This window comes from Sturnus vulgaris, chromosome 2 (assembly GCF_052056855.1).
Source record: "Sturnus vulgaris isolate bStuVul1 chromosome 2, bStuVul1.hap1, whole genome shotgun sequence".
Classification (NCBI taxonomy): domain Eukaryota; kingdom Metazoa; phylum Chordata; class Aves; order Passeriformes; family Sturnidae; genus Sturnus; species Sturnus vulgaris.
This window is the reverse complement of record NC_142244.1, coordinates 95281868-95304256: the sequence shown is the minus strand read 5'-3', so window position 1 is coordinate 95304256 and position 22389 is coordinate 95281868. Positions and strand designations below refer to the sequence as shown.

At 39.3% G+C, this 22389-nt stretch overlaps 1 protein-coding gene across 2 annotated transcripts in view; it reads right to left on the bottom strand.

The window, feature by feature from the left end:
* Positions 1-10025: 10025 nt before the first annotated feature.
* COL4A1 (collagen type IV alpha 1 chain) overlaps positions 10026-22389 on the bottom strand; it is a 120501-nt gene continuing 108137 nt past the window's right edge. Inside the window, exons 45-52 of one of the 2 annotated variants that reach the window (XM_088160172.1) lie at positions 22124-22195; positions 21044-21172; positions 19552-19650; positions 19191-19403; positions 18286-18463; positions 15365-15479; positions 14575-14747; positions 10026-12953 (exon numbers count right to left, since the gene is read on the bottom strand). In XM_088160172.1, the coding sequence (XP_088016298.1) occupies positions 12872-12953; positions 14575-14747; positions 15365-15479; positions 18286-18463; positions 19191-19403; positions 19552-19650; positions 21044-21172; positions 22124-22195 (1061 nt within the window). In that variant the 3' untranslated portion in view covers positions 10026-12871. Of the gene's footprint in view, positions 12954-14574; positions 14748-15364; positions 15480-16927; positions 16948-18285; positions 18464-19190; positions 19404-19551; positions 19651-21043; positions 21173-22123; positions 22196-22389 lie in introns of those variants that run through there. The other variant, XR_015801737.1, reaches the window with a different exon arrangement.

Below are 22389 nucleotides of genomic sequence, written 5' to 3'. Positions count from 1 at the left end.
CTTCATGCTTCTACATCTAATATTGTTGATTAGAATAATGGAATCATAAAGTAGTTTGTGTTGGAAGGGACCACACGAGATGCCTCATGCACCACAGCAGGGCCAGCTGTGAGGTCAGACCAGGTTGCTCAGGGCTTTGCCCAGCCAGGTTTCACAATCCCCCAAGGATGGAGCCTGCCCAGCCTCCCTGTGCAGGACCTGCCTGTCCTCATGGAAAAGGTTGCAGTGCCAGCCTGAGCCCCTCTCACTGCAGCTCCTGCTGCCAAGGGCTCGGTGCCTCCTCTCCCTCCCTCCCCTGGGGCTCTGGGGTCTCTGAGGTGCCCCCAAAGCTTCTCTGCCCAGGCTGGCCCAGCCCCAGTCTCTGCTCACAGGGCCAGGCTCCAGCCCTGAGCCCTGCAGGGTGAATTCACTCTGATTGTTGGCATCTTTCTGCACTGGGGCACCAAACTGGGGCTGCCCAGATGTGCTCTGATGAGTGCTGGGCACGGGGTCCTGCCCCGAGTTCCTCCTTGTGCTCCTGCTGCTGCATCCCAGATGCTGCTGCCTGTCCTTGCTGCCAGCTCCTGCCCAGCTCGCTGCCCCAGAGCCTGTTCTCCAGAGCTGTCCCCAGCCTGTATGACTGTAAGAGATTCTTCCTTCCCAGCTCTTCGCATTTGGGTTCTTGACATTCATAAGGTTTCAGTTGGCCCATCCCTCCAGCCTGTCTAGGAGCCTCTGAAAGACAGCCCTTCCATGGAGAGTATTGGCTGGCCTCCAGCAATGTGTATGATCTGTAAACCTGGTGAGAGTGTGCTCTATCACCTCTTCCAGGTAACTGAAGCAGGACAGGCCCTGGGATAGACTCCATTGTAGCTACCCTGTAGCATGTTTCAGTCAGAAAAATGATCCCCTGACCCTGTGACTCTGAGCCTGACCATCCAACTGGTTCATTACTGCTGTCATTGTCCACCCATCCAGACTGCAACATTGTAGGAGACAGTGCCAAATGTTTGTTTGTTCACATGGATATGTTTTTGATACCATTTCAGAAATTCCCTCAAGTCAAGGTGTCACGCCAGTGTTTAGTCACAACTGAGTTTAAGATAGTCCCAAGTATTTCCCTTCCCTGCCACATAACCTGGCTTCTGAACAGAAGGCTTTTGGTTCACAGTTTTGGTCTTAAGATATCTAATCTGCACCAGAAGTTCATATTTCCGTAGGCCATGGCCTCAGCTATCTGTAAGTCACTGAGGACTGAGTTTTTGGAACTTCATGGTACACTGGTAGTATTCCTATGACATACTCAGTAAAGGCATTGTGACCAGAGTAGTTTTTTCCCATTTTTTCAAGGATGTGTCTCTCCTCACACATCTTTTTCTCTGTAGAGCAATACTGACTTGGAAGCATTTTATCCAGAATTAAGTTACTTGAGCACAAGTCCCAGTCTCTTCATCCCATACACCTAGCAATCATTCAAAGAACACTCATGATAAAACCACTGTACTAATGACACAAAGACTTGCTATTATTAAGATGGAATGGAACAGAAAGCAATATAAATGGAAAATATGATGGGTGTTTACCTCCTTAAAGGTATTTTTCTTGTAGGGTATATGGGTATAGTTGAGTACTTTGTTATCTACTGATTGTTATTACAGTACCTTCCAGGCAATGTTTTATTATTTTCACTTTTTCCATCACTGACCCTGGCTTCTATTCTCTTCTTCTGCACTCCATGAGCATTCCTCTGAGTAATGAACTTTATTGGACTAGATTTATAGTGACAGTGGCCTACAAGTCATGCTGATGGAAAATTCATTATGGTTTGGGATTAGTTGCTAATCTTTGGGATTATTAAAACTATACCACTTGGACATTCTTGGTTTTGTTTTAATTGCCAGAGTTATGAACAAAGAGCACAGCCAGTCTAGCATCTGGTGTATGTGTATAATTTCTTATGAGCATTGACAGACAAATAAATGCGAGCTGTTTTCAAAGTGACCTTCTCCTTCCATCCGTATTAGAATGTTCTGACAAAATTTATAATTGACTGAAGTCTTTTTATAGCAGCAATGAACATAATGACCAGGGACAGAGTTTCCAGGCTGCCACGTCTCTGCTCAGTGTCCTGTCATAGCTGTGGCTCCACTTGGGCTACACTTGATCAGGGTAGCGCCTGTGCTCTGGCAGAGTGCAAAGACTCAGCAGCCTCCCTCCACTGTGGGGATTTGACTTCACAGAGGATAGCATTTCGAGCTGGAATAACGATGCTTTGGAAGCATCTCGTAAACCCGAGCTGGCCGTATAACCAAATGTTCACAGAATGAAGAGGAGATTAAGCCATCAGCAGTAGTCAATGGACAATTTATTTCTAAATTCTAGAAAAATCCTGCTTGTTCTCTCCATCATACATGACTAAATTATATTGATTTTTAATACAGTTTACCGTTGTTGCTTCAGCCTTTGGTAAGAGAAAACCAGATTAATGTTAAAGATTTAACCTATATTGTGAGCTTCCTGGCAAGTGCACCAATTGGAACAACTTCTTGTTACTTCACTATAATACAAACCCCCTTGTGTTCCTGAGGGCAATGAAATACCTTCCTTCCAGTCCCTGGAAGACTAAGCAGTGTAATAGGAACCTCAGCCATCTGCCACAAAGAAAACATAGGACAAGGAGTAGATTGCAATTTAACCTCTTTTTTGTTTCTTACTCACTGTGTCTTCATATTCCTCTGAAAGGATCTAAGGACTACAATACCATCTAAGAGGCTACCGATGTGGAAAGAAAAGGGAATTTTTATTTATTAAAATAAAATAATCACTCTTTGGCAATAGGCCAACCTGAGACATAACAGAATGCAGTCAGTTGTAAAATAATTAACGTTCACAGTGGCTTGGTCAATGTGATAGTTTGAATGACAAATGTCACTGCATTCCTAATGTACTCTTAGTGACCTACACATAGACACGTATCTAATAATGCATCAGATTAGGTACTTCACCAGTTTCAATTACCTAGTCACTGAGAAAGAAAGCGGAGAAGAAAAAGGGCGTTAAATATTAGCTATGACTGATTTAGGACAGGTACTACAGCACAAAATATTCTATAAATGTAGTGTTATCATACGGTCTCTTAAGATGCTTTAACAGAGAGGTTGTGGATTCTTCTTCTCTGGAGACATTCAAAACCTGCCTGGACACAATCCTGGACAACCTGCTCTCAGTGAATGTGCTTTAGCAGGAGTGTTGGACTGGGTGTTCTCCAGAGGTCCATTCCAACCCCAGCCATTCTGTGATTCTGTGAAGAATTCAGAAGTAATGGTTTCATACAGCTGTAAAGTGGCAGGAACTGTGGACACAAAGACAGCAGTGCCTGCGGACATGGCCTCAGAGCAGGCACTGTGGGAAGAATCTGGGCTCCAACTCTGCTCCCCACCCATGGTTCTGGGGCATCTTTGCTTCAGCTTCTCTGCCTGCAAGAAACGGGGATGATGAATCAGATTGCAAAAGCCTGGAGCAAATGGCATTAGGTAAGGTTGAAAGGCTGACATTTGGTGACATTTTTGCATTTGTAGTGCAGTTTGATATGGCCACTGAGAAAGGACAAGAGCAGCAGGTAAGGAAGCAAGCCAGGTGCTTTGTCAGAACACCCCAGATGGCAGTATGTGTCATGTCAATGACATCAAGAGAACATATATTTTCTATTTCACAGGAAAATCATTCTTCTAGGCAACTTTTGCTTCATGATGTCTAAGTGAAGTTCAGTTTGTTTACAATGTAAGACAATTACTTTTGTTACTGGGTAAAAGTAATTATTTAGAGAACATAACCCAAAAAGGCTACCTTGAATGTATGCATTTGTTATACTTCAAAAGACTTCTGGCAATTCTTTACCATAAAGTAGTAAGTAACAATCCAGAAGAAGGTCTAAAAAAAAAATAAAAAGAAAGATAAAAACCAGTTCTTAGAAAGCAAATTACTTTCCCACATATGAAAAAAAATATTCAGTGAGAGGCTCTTTGCAGATAACCCCCTGGAGATAAAGTAAGAAGCTCTTCAATTGCACCAGGAAAGTTAATGTTAAAAGACATATTCCAAGCTAGGCTGTATTTTTTAAAGTAAAGGCTTTTGTTGCCTGTTCTCACTATTTAAATCTTTTTCAAGCAGACTAAAAGGACATAAAATTAATTCAACCAGGAGTTTATAGGTTGCCCTTACAGAAGGGACAGACTTTGTCTATATATAGCAGAGGAAGATGAGAGTTGAGAGCCTTACTCAGCAGCACAATTCCTGCCTTTCTGTAAAAAAGCAAGATATTTTTGCATCTTTTTGTGAAGCATTTTACTTGCTCTTGTTCTTCCACCCAGCGTTACATTTTACCTTGTCAAAAGAGAATTTCTTTTGTTGCAGAAAAATTTCCCAGACCTATTGTTCCCAGAATTTCTAAGCAGGACCAGATGAATATGTGTCCCTAATACTGACACACAGAGGTTACACCACTCTGAAACAATACAGAGTGGACACTACATGTTGTGGTGGTATTTGTCTCTGAACAGCCTGTACAGGTAGAGGACAGGGAGTGACAGATTTTTGGGGTAATACATGGTACACACTCAAGAGAACTAGACTTTGCTGGGATTTTTAACTGTTATACTGATAACAGACAGCAAACAAAGGTCAGAATAGATGATGGCTGAAAAGGACCAGGTCTCTTCAGTTTGCTTTCATTTCATCAGGAAAATACACTGTTTGTACTATCAACCACAGCTTTCAACAATGGACTGGCTAGAGATGAGTCACTAAAATGAATAATCCTTTTTAATCTCTATGAAAAACATCCTGTTAGCATTGCCATATTCTAGGAATTGTTATAACAGGAGCAGAAAAAGGATTAAGTGCTTAAACCTGTCCCATCAGCACAATTTTATTGGAGTAGAATCTCCCTGTTGGTAAAGAGTCTTTACTTCTTAAAAAAACAAGACACTATTTCTATTCTGTGTTTCTTTTATTCTGTAACAAACCCTCTATGACCCACCAATAATATGGCTATTTTAAAAAATTAAAATCTAGATCAAGTCACAGCACATCCTGAGGATGGCAGAAAAGTAAGAATCACAAGTTTACCAAGGTCATACCAGAGCCTGATCTCAATGCCTTTCAATGTGAGTATTACACTTCTGCCCAAATCATACAAAGATTATGAATCCTGTAGACTCACTGCTGTTCTTCCTGTGCTTTGCAGCACAGTGCTGTGCCTCTTTCAGAAGGTGAGTGATTCTAGGAAGTTATTAAAATATGTAGCATGTTCTGGGTGGCGTAAGGCTGGAACCTGTGCTTTCAGTTCAAAATGCAAAAAGGCTGTGAGCTATGCTTAATGTAAAAGCTCTCCAGCTACCTGACAGCAACTATTAGTCTCATGAGCCATGAAAATTGCTAGAGGAGGCAGATGACTACTTTGTTTTCCCCACAATACTTAAAATGGCAAGTACTTACTAAAATATTTAGTGTTAATAGAAACTGATGGCAAGCCTTTACTGGTCTCCAGAAGTGAGAGTTCAAGAAGATTTCCTGCTTTCATTGCCTGTCACATTAAGGTATCTGAAAGATATTGAAGATGATACAATACAGAATCCACAGAGACATCCTCAATTAATATCAAATAAATTGACAAGGCTTTATCATCAACAGGTGGCCCAGCAGTGCTTGTTTTGAATACCTCTTTCAAAATACATCACAGGGTACTCAAGCCTCACCATCTCTTCTCCCATGGACTAACACTGACTTGAGCAGAAGCAGAGCAGGGCAACACCAGATGTATTTGTGGAGTAGTGCAGGTGTTGTGTTTTTAAGTCAAGGACCTTGGTCTTATCCCAACCACAGACAAAATTTACCCCACAATACATCATCAGTCCTAATACACTGACTGCCCACACCATGAACAGGCCAGAGCTCATGACCAGATTGTCTGCACCCTTTTTTTTTTTTTTTTGTGCTGGGCTTCTTCCCAAAAGCGAACAGTTTGTATCTAATATATTTTTGTTCGGGAAGCAGAAAAAAATCAGTTGTCACGAGTCTATGCCACTATATAAAATTAGATTCATAAGAACCCATAGGAATGATAAGAATGTCCTTTGCTGAACCTTGGTGCTGAAGACTTGGCCACATGTTAGAGGAGGTAGATGATCTTACACATTCCCTCTCCACTGCTGCCACATGATGAGTTAATATTTGATTAGACAGTGCTGTATCTATGACACCTGTTCACCAGGGAGACTAGGACAACAACTGATGTAATCTACCTTATTATATACTTAATGATAGAGGAGAAGCGCTGCTTTGTCAGCTTCCCACGTCTGCTTTTCATTTCCTCTCCTACACATTCCTGAGGGGTCATGTTCAGTGCCTTGCAAGAGCAAACAAATAACTACAATTCACCCCCCCCACCCCGTGATTCTCTGCAATTTGCTTGATAGAGGAGAAAAACTTTAAAAATTTCTTCACTACTGTGTGTTTCTGGGAAGAAAACTACTTCTCGAAAATACTTATTAATATACCTGTGCTGGCAAGATTTTTCTGATTACAATATGAGAGTACAGAAAATACCCCAAAAATGCTTTGGTACCAAGGCTACGTGGAAGAGCCATAATTTTCATAGTGGTGGTTCACACACTTGGCTGTTGCTTTCAGATCCTCCTCACAATTGTCCTCTCAAGACAACCTTGCCCTTTGTCAAGTAGGACCAACTCAACTTTTAGTTCTCCAAAAAAGTAAGTGATTGCTAAGTGCCACTTTGCAGGAGCTCCAAAGCACCTCATCTGAGCACATTCCCATCTATTGTCCCAGTTGTTTGTGCCTGTGATTCCCAGGTCACAGTGACTTCCTCTACGAAATGTGCTTCTGGTTTGCACCACTAGCAATCCCAGTAATCTTTGCAATCTGAATACAATTTTTTATTACAAATTCATACGGTTGTATTCAGAAGACTATTTTTCAATTTTGTCTTCACGACTTCTGTAGCTTTACAGCTAAGAAATCCCGGTCTCTACAGGGAATCCCTCAAATTCTCACATAACTATAGGTGGTTATAGTATTTCAGATATCATCTTTCAGACTGTGAGTAGCTGTTATAAAACGAATATATAATCTAGGGAATAATTTCTCAAATTTCCATTTTCAATTTTTTACTTCCAATTTTAAAGAGATTATCATCTTTCTCTCAAGTAAGATTTGCCTTTGAAGAGAGGAGGAGGAGAAATGCAGTGGGAGTTTCTTTGCAGGTTTTTTTGGACACCAGAACTTCTTTTCTATGTGTTTCTTAATTGGGAAGAGAAAGGCTGAGAATCAGACAGGGTGTATCTTTCACTGCCTGGGCCTCAGTTTAGGGACAATGCCAAAAGGCCTGGATAGTATTAGCTTTGAACAGAGACAACTGACAGTTCCCAACTGACCAAAGGTAGCAAAAAAAGTCTGTGAAAAAGTTGTAGTCCATCAACGTGGAAATGCAAGCAAATGGCAATTTTGTTTGCAGATGTTGAGCTACTAGGAGTTTTCATTCACTTCTGTCTGGTACTCACCTTCTTACCAGTCTGAATTCCCAAGGACACTGCAACACATCCAGGCCAGGGAAGTGGGAGGTGGATCTCAATATAACTATAAACGATGCCTACTGAGACTGCTCTGGGAATCAGTGTTTCCATGGGGAATCCCAGACACATTACTGAAAGTGGTACACAGAAGCAATTCTTGACATGGGATTCATGTGACCACATTTCAAGTCCCTATGATTTTGCTGACACTTTGATCACATCTCTCAAACAGGTTCATGTCCAAAATTAGGCTGGAAAAAATGCCACTATAATTATTTAGAGGAAATAGGAAGATGAGAACATCTTTCACTGCCAGATCCTATGCCCACAGAGATAACAAAAGCTTTGGCAGAAGGTAACACCAGGCATGTTCTCGCACTCTTCATTTTGAACCTCTTCCAGGAACCAATGGTGAGAAATGAGCACTCTGGTGTAAGACTGAGATGAACATTCTAGCAAAAACACACCATGGGTTACACTGGTCTAAAAGCTGTGCATTAAGCATAACAAAAAGGTTCGATCAATGCTCTTTAGACTGTTTTACAAGGGCTTTCTCCCCTACCTAAACCATTTTACATGTTTATTTACTACAGTGTAAGTCATATTTCATGACATTGAGATGACAAATGAATCCTGTCACAATTCTGCATGAAATCTAGCATGTTTTCTTAGGCGAGACAGGAGTTGACAGAGCATCAAATGATCATGTTCTATCTATAACTTTCACTCTGTCAAGTCTTCTGTCCTCTGCACACCAATTATAACAAATATAGCTGACTGCATATAGCCAGAGGGGAAAAAAAGGCAGTTCTCTAGCACATGTAAAAGATTCAGACATTTTTAAATAATTTCAATATTTGTTCTCTGGTTTGAAGACAATAAAAAGCTGGGAAGGAATGTACCTTTAAAAATCAAACACTGAAAAGTAAGTGAGAATATTCAGCTCTGAGTATCATCCTCTCACAGTGGGAGCTGAGGAGAGAAGGTGGTGTCAGTAAGCCTGACTGGGTAAAATATTTTACAGTAGAAGCATTCCTCTGTTCATGAGAAGTAGTAGTGATTTATCCTCCCACAGGTATTAACACCTCAAGCAACACAGCAAGCTTACTGTTTGCCAGAGAGAAATAGCCAAAACCCACACACACCCCCTACATTTTTTGAAGGACTTTCCTCTGACACTCTGAAGAATGGTTTAAATGAAAGAGAATGGTTTAAAGGTTATACTTCCAGGAAATTTTTTTGACATTGTTCTGTTAGTACATCTTTCACAAAGAACATGCTCTTCTTATTTAGCTGTTAGTGCTAAAAGTAAGTTTGTGTATTATTTTTTTGTGGATAATTATGCTGCAGAGCATAATTATATATCAATATTACAAATTCACAATTATTATCCATTTCCTACTATACTTTTACTAATGGATGGGTGGAAGTATTTCCTTCTCTCTGTCATCTTACCACTGAAACTGATGGCCTGAACGCTTCCATGTAGCCACTGGATACTTCTTAATAACGATTAATTATATCCCAGACCATCCATCACTTGTCTCAGCATTTGTCTGAGCTCAAAATATGCATTTAAAGATCCACCCTGGTCTCTCATATTCTCACTGTTACCTAATTCAGAATGTGAAGACCATAAGAAAGGTAATTTCTGTATCGAGGGGTGGAAATGCAGTGGGCAGTGCATCGCTGCCACAACGTGACCAGCAGAAACTCCACAGCAACCTCTGAAAAAATGCTGCCAGTGTCCTTCCAGAAGTGCCAGTGCAGGCATGGCCAACCACCTTTACAGAGTAAGGGATGGAGATACAGGCAGATACTGAGATAGCTGCCACTTCAAACTAGTCAGTGATCTTTCTTTGTGCCAGATGCTGTATTTTCTATTTAGTTGGTGCTCTGAGACCCACAAGCCTGGCTCTGTATTTCTGTTTTACCTTTTGCAGTTAGTGCAGGTTATTACAGATTTGTAAAACATGGAAGATAGGAAAGGAATTCTCAAAAAGTCATGCAGCTTTACAATTTCAGTCATGAAAAAACAATCACTTTTCTGGGAGCCTAGTATGGGGATATTCTTCTTAGGAGTCCTGTTACTTAGATAAAAGTGTATTTCATCAAGGAAGTTACCACTATGACATTGATAAGAGATATACTTACAAACTGAATGCACATTTATCAGAAAAGACACACAGGCTAAGACATCATTTTCTTCTAAATATATTTCGGATCATTTAATTATATTTTTATTTTGCAGTATGTATAGAATTTTTTTTTAATTGAAAATTGATCCATACCTATTTCAAAAGGAAAATTTCTGGTGACTAGAACATGTCAAAATAGAGATGGAGAGATGGGAAAATAGTCATATATTCAATATGGTCATGTTAGCAGATTAGAGACCATATGTTAGTGTAAAGTTGTCCGTCCCAGTGTTACCACAAAGAGAGCAAGGGCACCACCTGCTGTTTTAGAAATGTATTTATTTGGAACATGACAGCGACTCTTCAAGTACTGCACTCAAAAATTTTCTCCTGAAATTGAAGCTTCTGCAAGACGATTTGAGTAACTGATGAGCTAGCAGTTGCCTGTTCACACGATGAACTGTATTGTAGCCACAACACCGGCCATAAATGCCTGAACATGGGGTACTTAAGAGGTTTTTGAAAGCAAGGTAGTGTTTCACATGGGCTCTTCCTCACCCAGGGCATCAAAATCTAGCATTCACACATTTTCAGGAGATCTGACTGATATTCAATAAGCACCAAAAAGTTTAGATTTAAGAAGAAATAGCATCTTTAGTATGAGAATGGTTTAGGTCATTATTTGAGCTGGAGGTTATGGAATAAATAATTACTATTAGATAAGGAAGACATCAAACTACAGTTCAAGCAGTTTTCAAAAATTTTCAAAGAACCTTGTTTCCAGATGCTCCCGACTGAGAAGACAAGATTTCATACACACCCAGTGGATTTAGACATACATGAAGGATGTTATAAACCCAACTGTCCCGCAGTTCTAGGACAATTTGACCACAACAAATTAAATCCCTAGCTGACCAGGAAATAAACTGTAGAGTGTGAGCAGCAGTTTGGATGCTCTGAGTCAGTGAAGACGGAATTTTTGTATAATTTTCCTAGATGCCACAAGGAATCACCTTCTTGTCTTCTCCTCTTCTTCTGGATATCAAGTGTGCCTTGGGAAAACCCTGCATGAGGCTGCTCAGGCATAATCAGACTGTTTTATTTTATAGACTAGCAAGGAACTTTCATGAGGACTAGTCTTTTATAAATAAAATTATCAAGTGTCAGAACTTCTGTGAGATTTCATTGCTAAATGAAATGGCCAATTTCTATGCAGGAGCCATCAGCCATTTGGTTAGAGAATGTCCTGAAGGATTTTAAGTGAAAGCCAAGTTCAGAACAGCTGCAGCAGCCACAGTGTCTTCAAAATTTTGGAAAACATCATGAAACTGTAGCAAATTATGTGCTTTTGCCAAGGAAAACAATAGCATGGCCCATTTCATCTTCAACCAGAGCCAAGATTCACCTTGTCCATTTACGAGCAAGGTTATATATTTTAAATTTTATCCTGTATAATTCAGTTCTGTTTGTGCATTAAAAATTCAAAGGAAAAGTGAAAAATGTGAAAAATGTGCATAATTTAGTTGATTCCCATGAGCTGAGATGAAGTTAGCAGAGTTTTCTAATGTGTTCCTATCAAATACATTTCAGTGATAAGTTTCTCATGTTTAATCTATCAATTTCAGTTCTTACAAGATAACAACAGAGGTGTCAGTACAGTGCTCTGTTTCCCCCTTTAGAAGATGCTTTGTACATCTGCAAGATGTGCAAAACAAAAATCATCTAGGATTGCATCAAGCTTGTGCATTTATTGGTGGCTTATTAAAAATTAATTCATTGCTGTAAAGGAATTCTAATAACAAATTAGTAAAAACTTCTTCTTTTCTTCTTATTTTTTTTTTTTACACAAATAGTTTTATTACAAACTTGAATTTTTAAGAAATACACATGTAAGAAATTACACAAAGGCCTTGGCATTTGCAAAAAATCTTCTGGTATTTCCATGGTAATAGTCCATAAAATATTCTTGGACACAGATATGCTCAAACAATGGCATCATTGCATAGAAATTCTTTAGAAATATTTCTGAGGCCACTTTGAAGAATTTTTTGGCACAATATTAACAAAATTAAGGCCTTATACTTTTCAAAATCAAGTCATTCAGTGTGTGAGTAGTGTTTAAAACCCTGAAAAATATTAAATACAGAATAAAGATATAAGCTCAAAGCAAGATTTACCATTATAAACACAAATAACTATTAACCTGGGTTCAGTCTCTGCAACTTCAGCATTGAAATGGCTATGTAAAATGAACATTTCACATCATATTTTGGCATTTAACACCTAATCCATGACACTGAAAAGAAGAAAAATTTTGTAAGCTTCTTTTTGAAATTATAAGCTCAGAGCTTGATTTGCCTAATGGTTGATATCTATATAAATTACTAAAATATTTATATATATATTTTTTCTTGACCATTGCTGGATCATTCTTTATTCCACAGGAAAGTTTGTTCTACTGCACAAAGAAGCTGCATAGTACCAACATAGCAGAAACACTTACTTGCCTATTTGTGAAGCCAATTTGGCAAGCTTTTCCAGATGTAGACCCATTAATACTGACAGCACTAAAGGCTACGAACAGAAGCAAAGGTTTGCAGGATGGCACTCTATGTTTGAAAAGATGGTTACATGTTGCTTAACCACAGTCTGTAATCCCAAACCTCTTTTTTACATTAGTATTCCTTTGTACAAGAACAATAAGTACATACCCAAGAGTCTGGAATTTTAAGACACCTAGATAACGGTAACAAACTTATCTGGGGAAGAAAAATGAATCTAAACATATAATACAAGAATGAGAAAGGGGGGTCAAACAGTATAAGGCAGAACTGCATACCTCCTAGCACCTTTGCATTTTTTTTTCTGGATAAATGCTGACTTTTTATTCTATCAGTGCATTGCATTTATATAAAAAATACATATACTTTGATCGAAAGTGCCATTTGGCATGTCAACATTTGAAGCTTATCTTTGTTGTCTCTTTTCTTCTTTAGCAAGGACAGGGCCAGTAAAGCAGTGTGTGTTAGTTATGCAAGTTCCTAAAAGGCACTTTACTGTTTTCATACTGGACAACAATGAGGTACATATGATATATGTCTAGGCTTCATTGCTGTTAAACGAATAGCACCATATTGTGTGAAATTAGTTGAAATTCAAAAGTCATTATGTTTTTCTCATACAGACTTGACACCGGCTAACATTCGAGCGTAGATCCCCGGCTTTCAAAGTTGAGGGAGTCGGTTTCCTATTGAAAAGAAAGAAATTAAAAGACTCATTAACAATTTTCAGATTTATAATTGACAATACCAACTTGGAATGCAAATGTCTCTTCCATCTTTTGCTGAATGAAGAAGGTGTTCTTAAGCTCTCCAGTGTGTAATCACTTCCAAGTTTGGTCACAAACTATTGTAAGATTAGTTTTAAACATCACACACTTACTGAAGAATTCAGTTCTTTCATGAGGCATAACATTTCCTTAACCTAGAACACCATCTGTTAAAGCAGCACTTTAAAAACAATCTAGAATTTGGCTAATACAATAAAATTGGGCAAAGAAGCTGAAATTTGACTGTTTATGCATTTCTGCTAGCTCTTGTGACTTTAAAGACAAATGAAAAGCTGGCAAAGGAAATTATGTGATGTCATATAGAAACACAAACCAAAGCCTTTAGTCTCTAACCTGTCAAAAGGAATTACTCCTAGCAACTAGAAATAAATAATTTTCAGACAAAAGTGTGCCTGCATTTAATGCTTTTCATTAAAAAATTATGGTTTTCTAGGAAAATGGGGAGTATTTGTGATTTAAGATAGCAGGGCAAGTCCCCTGATCTGGGATTATTTTATTAATCTGAGGATTAGTTTGTAGCCAGAAAAGGGTGTGAAGTTGAGAGGTCTCTGGGTAGGACTCAAGGGATGGAAACAACTGTAGTGCCCACTCTAAATTTTCTTCTAACCAGCCTTCCTCTTTCCTAGGGATCCAGGGCTTACCCTGGCAGTAGGGTAATTTTGGTAGTAGTTTTTCTGGTTGATGAGATTATCACAACCCCAGTGGTACTCAGTCCCAGTGCTCAATTTTTCTACCTATTGCAACTATCTGATAAACAAATAGTAAAAACTGACTAAACAACCTGCTTCATTCTGAGGCAGGCAAGGCAGCATTCACAGATCTAGAAGACAAGAAGAGATGAAGGGTGACAAGAGCAGCAGTCAGGACTGTGGTGGAAGAGGGTGATTACCTGCACTCCTGAGGAATGCCTGCTGACCAGTTAAGCTATGCAGACATGGGAACTGATCTATATGCTAACATATTAATAACATTCATATGGAGCAAATTAGCCTGTGTTGAAAAATACTTATGTGCAGGAGACCAGAACAAAGCCTATTACCACATGCTGCATTTTACTCAAACATACTTCCTCTAACATTAGGGAAAGGTAAATAATTGTTCAACTCTCTTAGTTTAACACCTGTACAAATTGCAAGTGGCTCTATTATATGGTAACATCCATTACAGAAGATGTTATATTCTAATCTAATTTCAATCAGTACGTCAGCTTATCCCAGTTACCACTTGGTGAATACAATCAAAAACATAGTGGAATTGTGAACATAGGTAGATTATTCTAAAAAGCAAAATACATGGTACAAATGACCCATTGCAAACACTAACTGATGATACACTCATTAATTCCCCCAGAAGCTACTATTTTTTTTACCTTCTGTTACAAAAAAAATTAACTACATAAATTAACTGGGCTGGTGGACAGCCAGTACTTGGCCCTGTATTACATTCAAAAAATGTTTCTTTTATGCAGTGATAAGGCTCAAGTGAGTCTCAAAGAGTGATAAATAAATCATGAACTTACTTGAACATCTCATTCCTTTCTATAGTGGCAAGCCAGAAGCTGTAAGCATTTGCATAATAATTGCAGGTGCCCCGGCCATGGCATTCGATGAAGGGAGCGCTGCGGAACTCCTCTAGGCAGGAACCAGGGGACGCCAGGGCCTGGCCAGAGCCCTCGGCACCAGCACTGGTGTGCTAGGAAATGTAAAAGCATCGGTCAGAGAGGGACTCTTTAGCTCTTCTGCTACAACTTTGATGAACTCTCTCGCACAAATATTTCTTCACACTTCTCTCCTTGTCCTCTGTTCTGTCCATCTGCTCTTTTGTTGCTCAGCTCAAGGAGGAACAAGAAGGTGGAGCTGAAGGCTCCAGAGTTTGCATTGGGTTCTCTCACTCAACAATAGCATGACACATCAGCAATATCAACTTCAGGGGCAGCTGTATGCACAGAAGCCCTTCAGGAGAGACAGCAGGACCCAAGCTATCTCTACATAAGCAACATGCCAGGGCCAGCTCTTGGCCCAGAAGGCATAAGGTCTGGTATGGCTTTTATCTAAGTAGCTTAACTCCATTCCCACCCCACATCTCTCCCATTGCCAAGTGCTAACAGCCCCGGATCCATGCTGTGTCTCAGACCATGCCCAGGCGTTGCCTGGGAAAATGATCAGATTATTTTTGAAGTAACTCCAAAGGGTAGAGGTCTAATGTCCTCCTAAAACCTGAAGTGACAGAGACAAATATCAACTTCCCATAGATCAAATCCCTAAAACAAATGCTTTCCTCAGCTCAGAGTATGTTCCCAGTGTACTTACCATGACAAAGGAGTAACCAATCCAAAGTGAACTCCAGCCTTCAGGACACGGTGGTATTTGGATTGTTTGACTGTGAACAGCTATTACCATAGCAGGAGCTTCACACACAGAGCATCTAGAAGGACCAAACATGAATGAGCTGTGTGCACTTAAGGATTAAGGATTACTTCTTCATTCAGAAGCTACTTTCTTTATGGAATCATGAAGTAGAAAATGTCACATTCAAAACCAAAGGAAAATCATCATGTTTCTTTTAGAAAAACAGCCATTTGGTTCTTTTTTCTTTTTTGTTAATTTGTAATTTATTTTGTAAACTTCTAATTTCTCCCTTACTTAGAGACAGTTCAACTATTAAATCTTCTTAGCTTTCCTATGAGAAAAGGAGACTTCTTATCTGAATATTTATATGTATTTTTCTTTTTCTAGTCCTGTTTGTACTGAAGTTTATAAAAGTGCTCAATGTCATGAACATGGGAGGCAAATAGCCAAACACTGTAACTCAGTAAGTTTTAAGTATCACTTAATAGTGGTCTACTGTCATCAGAAACAAGTAACAGCAATTCATCATCCTAAACTTAGCTCTGACTTCCAGAGAAAAGCCATCTCTCTGGAAAATGTCTTACAAAGGCAATCACTGCTAATCTAATCTAATGCAGACTCTTTCCCATGCATTTTCCTTGAAAGAGTTTTTTATTTACATTTGTGGTCTGTATCTCCAGTAAGAGATTTCTAGTAAAGTAACTTGCACAACAAACTTCAAAGCAATTCTCCAGAAAGGCATGCAGCACCAGTTTTTTTACTTTAGATAAATTCCTCATGTCTCAGAATTACTAGGTTACTGAATAATCCAATGACCAATCATGCCTTCAGAGGAGAATCATAAAAAAACCATGAGCTGGGCTGGAATTTTAATATAGGGGCTGGTAATAAGGAATTTGGTAGATATAATCCATTTTTTCTTGTACAACTCTTCAACTGGCTGCTACAGTTAGCAATTATGAAAATTATTCAAAACTAAACAGTCTGATTCCTGTTATCAGAGCAGGGAAAAGAATCAAGTGCAAAATGGTTTAAGTTGGATTCTGGAAAATGCAGAGAAGCAAAGGTATTCAGAATGAAAGCCTTCTGTTTCTGCCTTGTGGAGACTGCTTTCCTACCTACTCCCTTCATCTTTAGTGCAGAAGCAGGAGAGTTATTTTAAGAAACACATCAATGAAAGAGCAAGTTAAAAGAAGGAATGTAAAGCTGCCTCTATTCTTGGAGCTCTGCTTTGCTTCAAGAGATTTCTGGTATTTCAGTAGAAGGCCTTACAGGAAAAGAAGTCCTGTGATTCAAGGCAGCAAGTGACACTTCTACACATTTTTCAACATTTGTACAGGAAAAACTGTTGGTTAAAAAGCATCAACTAATAAAATTAATTGAAAAAAAGAGTCTTCCAGATTCCTTGTTAGTTTTCTAAAAGTAAATATTACAACTATTTCACTTGTTGCTATGACTAAAAGGAGAAAACCACAGAAGCATACATGCACACATACATATATGTACATACATGTAGACACTTACGCATTTTTATGGTGCAAAAGCTAATCCGTAGGCATAAGATAAGGCAAAGTGTTGGTTAGTACTTCCTTCAGCAAGAGTTTCAACTGTGACTGTTAAAGGCTATTTTGGGTGCATGATATGGGATTGCATAAAAGGAATATGAATTTCAGAGGTTGGCAATTTGAATTTTTCTGAAAGTCAAGCCCCTTCCATTCACATGCAATGAACAACCAAAGATTTAAGACCAACAAAAGCTATAGTCCTCAAACTGCCCATTCATTTTCAAAATATACCAACTTCTTTGGTACTAAACCAAAAGTAAGAATACAGAGTATTTTGTACTGCAGAATGCAGATACAAGGTGGATTCCGCTATGCAAAATAAACATCAAATGTTTTGCAGTAGAGCCAAATAGCTTTTTGAACATAAAATATGTCCAGAATACAACCTACTGATGATTTGGATTGTCCTTTCTCTTGAATGTACCTGAGAAATCATTACCAGCAATCTCCACTCCCGTTCATTAAATGTGGCTGGAAGAGGGATCAGCAAGAGCTGATGCAGATTAGAAGCAATGACAGAAAGGACAGTAATGCCTATATCTAATGATTATCACTTAAGCTGTAAGTCAAAGATTCCCTTGTCAGATTCATATCTAATGGTGGGGCAGTTTGCCACACCTCTGCACTTCAGCACTGGACATGTTTTGCCAGAAGAGGTTTTCTAGTGGTCTTAAAATTTCAAATGGACCAAAAGTTCAACATGTTGCATTGAGGCAGAACAGTTATGTCTCTGATATAAACTAGCTTTATGCTAGCTGCGAATCTGGAATTGTTTAAAAATAGATGACTGATTTTGCAATTGTTTCCTTTAATTCAGACAATAATGGTTGTATTCAAGCAGAATATCTAAAACAATGGAAGAAGTCTGTCAGTCTACTGTATGATAAAAATGCTACCATTTTCAAACAAAGGGAAACTGAGCCCTAAAAAGCTTCTAGCTATGGCGAGTCAAAAACCAGAAGTGTTTCAGACAAGAATTGTGAAAAAATGCAAAATATTTTTTCCTTCAAAGTACATCACAGCTTTTGCAAGACAACATTTCAAAGTAGATCTTTTCATTTCAATTATACTCAAAATAGGCTATTCTATTTGTTTGGGTTTCCCCCAAAATCGATTTATTTTTGATCAAAGTCTAAACTAACAGCATGAACACTTTGAAACATCTTTGAAACATTTCATCAAAAGAATTCAAACTTTAAATTTAAAGGCAGGAAGTAAAAGTACACAGATTAAAAGCCTTGTCCGGAGAAATAAAGTACCCTGTGCTCTTTCCACAGGCTTTTTCACTTTATAAATACAGCAGAACTGAAACCATACCTGCTGATGAATGGTCTGATATTATCACCAGTGATAGGAGCCATATTCATTGGCATGGGTTCAGGAGTAGACAGCCAGTAGGAGTAGTCATTCCTTGATGCAAAATTACAGACGTTGTTGATATTGCAGAATAAGAAAGGCATGGTACTAAATTTACGAAGACAGCTTCCTGCTGTGCCTGAAATGTTAAGTGAAAGGTTATTTCTTAACACAGTTTTGTTAAACCACTGCCAACTACCTAACAATTATTTCCAGGAGCAGCTAAAAAGGCAGAGAACACTTGCTCTGGAGGGCCCAGTTTTCCCAGAGGAAGTGAATTCTCTTAGCTTCATGAGGAAGGAATGGGACAAGGAAAGGAGTAGTCCAGTCTTGCCTATAGAATTACAGAATACATTAGGTTGGAATAGACCTTGAGAGGTCATCTATCTACTGTCCTGCCAGTTAGATCTGGCTTCTTGGGTCCAGATTGAGTTTTGAGGATCTCCAAAGACAAGAAATTCAACCACCTCACTGGAGTTCTGTTCCAATGGCTGACATCAGCATGATAAAAAAAGCTTTTGCTTATGCTTCACTGAAATTTATCTCACACTTGTGGTCCTTTGCTTCTCCTGTCACTGAGGCCCTCTGAGAAGGGACTCCATACTCTCTACCCTCCCTGTAGACTGCAATAAAGGCCCCTCCATAAATATCTGTTAAGGCTGAGAAAACCCAGTTCCACCAGACTGTCCAGACCCCACGAGCCATCTCAGTAACTAGGTGTTGTATTCACTCTGGTATAGCAACATCTTCCTGGTTCTGGGCTGCCTAGGTCTGAGCCAGAGCAATTACACAGATTTACTCAATACAGTTCTACAAACGAGAGAAACAATTGGTTAGTAATAAATTCAGATTTGGTTTCTACTCACCCAGATCTTGGCCATGTGCTCTTTCATTGCCTTGTACATAAAGCAAGGAGTAGCCATGGTAAATCAGCCTTGTTCCAAAAGGACATGATGGTTCCTCAATGGTTTGACTGTGTCTGGTAACAAGGAAGCCATGAGCCACAGACGGTGCTCCTGGTGGGCCCATGGCCCCAGGCAAGCCATCAGGGCCAGGTGGACCTGGGAATCCTCTGGGCCCTGCAATACAGAGAGGCTCCTTTTATTTCTGCAGACAGCACTACTCTCCCTACATAACTAAAGAAGTGAAATTAGATACATTCACACCTAATACCATATGTTATTTTTCCATGAAGCAATCAAGTCTTTGAATAATGCACTGACTTACCTGGGGGACCATAAGGACCAATTTCTCCTTTCTGCCCAGGCTGACCATCAAACCCTGGACTACCAGGTGGTCCAGGTACACCTGAAGGCCCTGTTACCCCTGTTGAAAAACAAGGAATAATTATTACAAGATACTTACTTCATGTTAGTTCTGACTTTTTGGCTTTTAATACAATACAGCACAGGTATGCCTTAGTATAAACTAAACTCATGCAGATTCACTGGATACAGTTCCATACCTGGAGCACATGAAGGTTTCTGCAGGCAAACTGATTCTACAGTAGAGAATAATGCAGAAGAAAGGAGAGAGCATGCTTCTAAAATAACTAGCATTTGCCTGGAACATGAAAAGGAATCTCTTCTCTCTCTGCTTATCATATGACTCAATCAAAAATAGACCATAAAAAAGTAGAATCATGAATACTGGGAAAATTGGTATCCTCTTAGCCTCTTCCCAAACGAGTTTTCAGATATATTTTATGTCTTCCCTTTATCGATTTTTAAGGATGCTACAAATCCTACATAAACTCAGCAAATCTGACTTCAGGAAAAGGAAGTTAATTCCATCAGCACTACAGCAACAGTTCTGTGACTTATCAGAAGCTTTAGACACAGCTTTCCTTTTCCTGATCATCCAAAATTGTGTTTATGTACTGAATTGACTACTAGTGATGGAGCAATGGATCCCATACAAGCAAACTCATGCTGTGTTCAGTCACTGAGACTTTTCATAGCTATTTCTAAAGGACAGCAGTTGAAGAGCTGTATCCCCACCTTCAAGTAAAAACTTTCATACCTACTATATTAACTAGGAAGAAGATATTCATTATCCTACACTGTAATTCTCCATCAACTTAACATAAATCATTCAGGAAAAAAAATCTCCCTTAGAATCTTAACACTCCTGAGCTCCCATTCTCTATGTCCCATCATTCTGAAGGACATGTCCTTGTGCCAGCATTTCATTTGTCCTACCCTTTACTCTGTTTTGTTACTTTCTAATGTGTTTCATTTTTGCAGTTCACCTACTCTTTATAAAAATTGCAATATCTGGACTAAAAGAAGAAATTTAGGACCATGGAACAAGCTTCCTCAGGAAGCACTTTTCATTCCAGGATCAAGTGTCTTTCCTTATGCTTGTCTTCTCCTGGAGACACACAGTAATTAAGTTTGGATTCAAGACTAATGACAGAAGACACCCTAAGAAATACATTTTGAGGAAAGGATGAGCAGAGTGTTGCAAGTCATTCTTCTTACTGCTGATCTCAGATACTGATGTGATGACTGCAGAGTGAGAGCCTATAAAAAATCACCAGGAAGGCATCTGTTTTGGATGAGCTTCAAAAAAGACTCTCTTCCTCATCATTGAAAATTTAAGTGGCATACAAAACTTGGATAATATTATACCAAAAATCTTGTAGTATCTACCCTACCTTTGGTCTATTTTTACATTACTTAAAATGTATTTCTACTGGCAAATTAGAAACTCTCACCTTGTTGTCCTTTGGGACCTGGAGGTCCTGGGAATCCCTTGAGACCACCGGGTCCTACAGGTCCAGGTAAGCCAGGATCCCCTTTAATAAGCTGAAAAGGACCTGGTGGACCTGGTGGGCCTTGTAAACCTGTGGAAGTCAACCAAGAAAATCAGCATCTATCTAGTATTGCACAATTTTTTTTAAAAAGCAAAAAAATGTAACCTTGTATTGCCATTTATGCAGTCAGAGACTGCACCTCTCACAGACAGCCACGAGATATCAACACATCCTAGACTTACACATGAATTAAACTGCAAAGCTTCCCAAATGGAAGCCTATCTGTGCTGATATCTCCAGCCAAACAGACTTCTCATGGACTGAAACAGCTGCCCAGACCTTAGGTTGCATGGAGTTGTCTCAGTAAGTTTGCAAATAGCCCCAAGCTGAGTGGTGTAGTCAATATATGCAGCTCTGGGGCCCCCTGTACAGGAAGGACATGTACCTGTTAGAGCAGGTCCAGAGCAGAGCCAGGAAAATGATCAAGGGGGTGGAAGAGAAGTTCTATGAAGACAGGCTGAGAGAGCTGGGCTTGTTCAGCCTGGAGAAGGCCCAGGGAAGAGCTTACTGTGGCCTTTCAATATATAAAAAGGGGCTTATGAGAAAGACTTGAGAGAGATTTTTTACCAGGGTCTGGAGTGACAGGACAAGGGGCAACAGTGTGAAAGAAAGAAGTGTTTACAGAAGGAGTATAAATTTAGATTGAACGTAAGGAGGACAATTTTTTACTGTGAAGGTGGTGAGGCACTGGAACAGAGGTTTGCCAGAGAAGCTAAGGAAGCTCTATCCCTGCAAGCATTCAAAGAGAGGTTGGATGGGCAACCTGGTCTAGTGAAAGATGTCCCAACCCATAGCAGGCAGGTTGAAACTAGAAGATTTTTAAGATTCCTTCAAATTCAAACCATTCTATAATTCTAATCTGACCATTCAGATGCTGATACATGATATCTGGTTTCATATTCTGCATTTTTACACAGAACAAAAGGGTGATCATTTCACCAAAAACATCTGGGGAAAAAAAACCACAAGTCTTTGTTATACCTTTAGATCCAGGAAGACCTTGGTCACCTCGCTCACCCTTAAGGCCTGGGAACCCAGGAGTTCCTTTTGGACCTGGAGTCAAAGGAAATATTTGTATGAAAATTCAGTAATTGTTTTATTTGGAAAGATATATGTGGAATAATCATATATGACCCCATCATCCTGAAAAAGATGTGACTTTATTTGCAGAAGTACTTTTTAACTGTTGGTAGGAACACAATACAAACACCACAAAGTCACGAAAGAAATGATGACCGAATATAAAT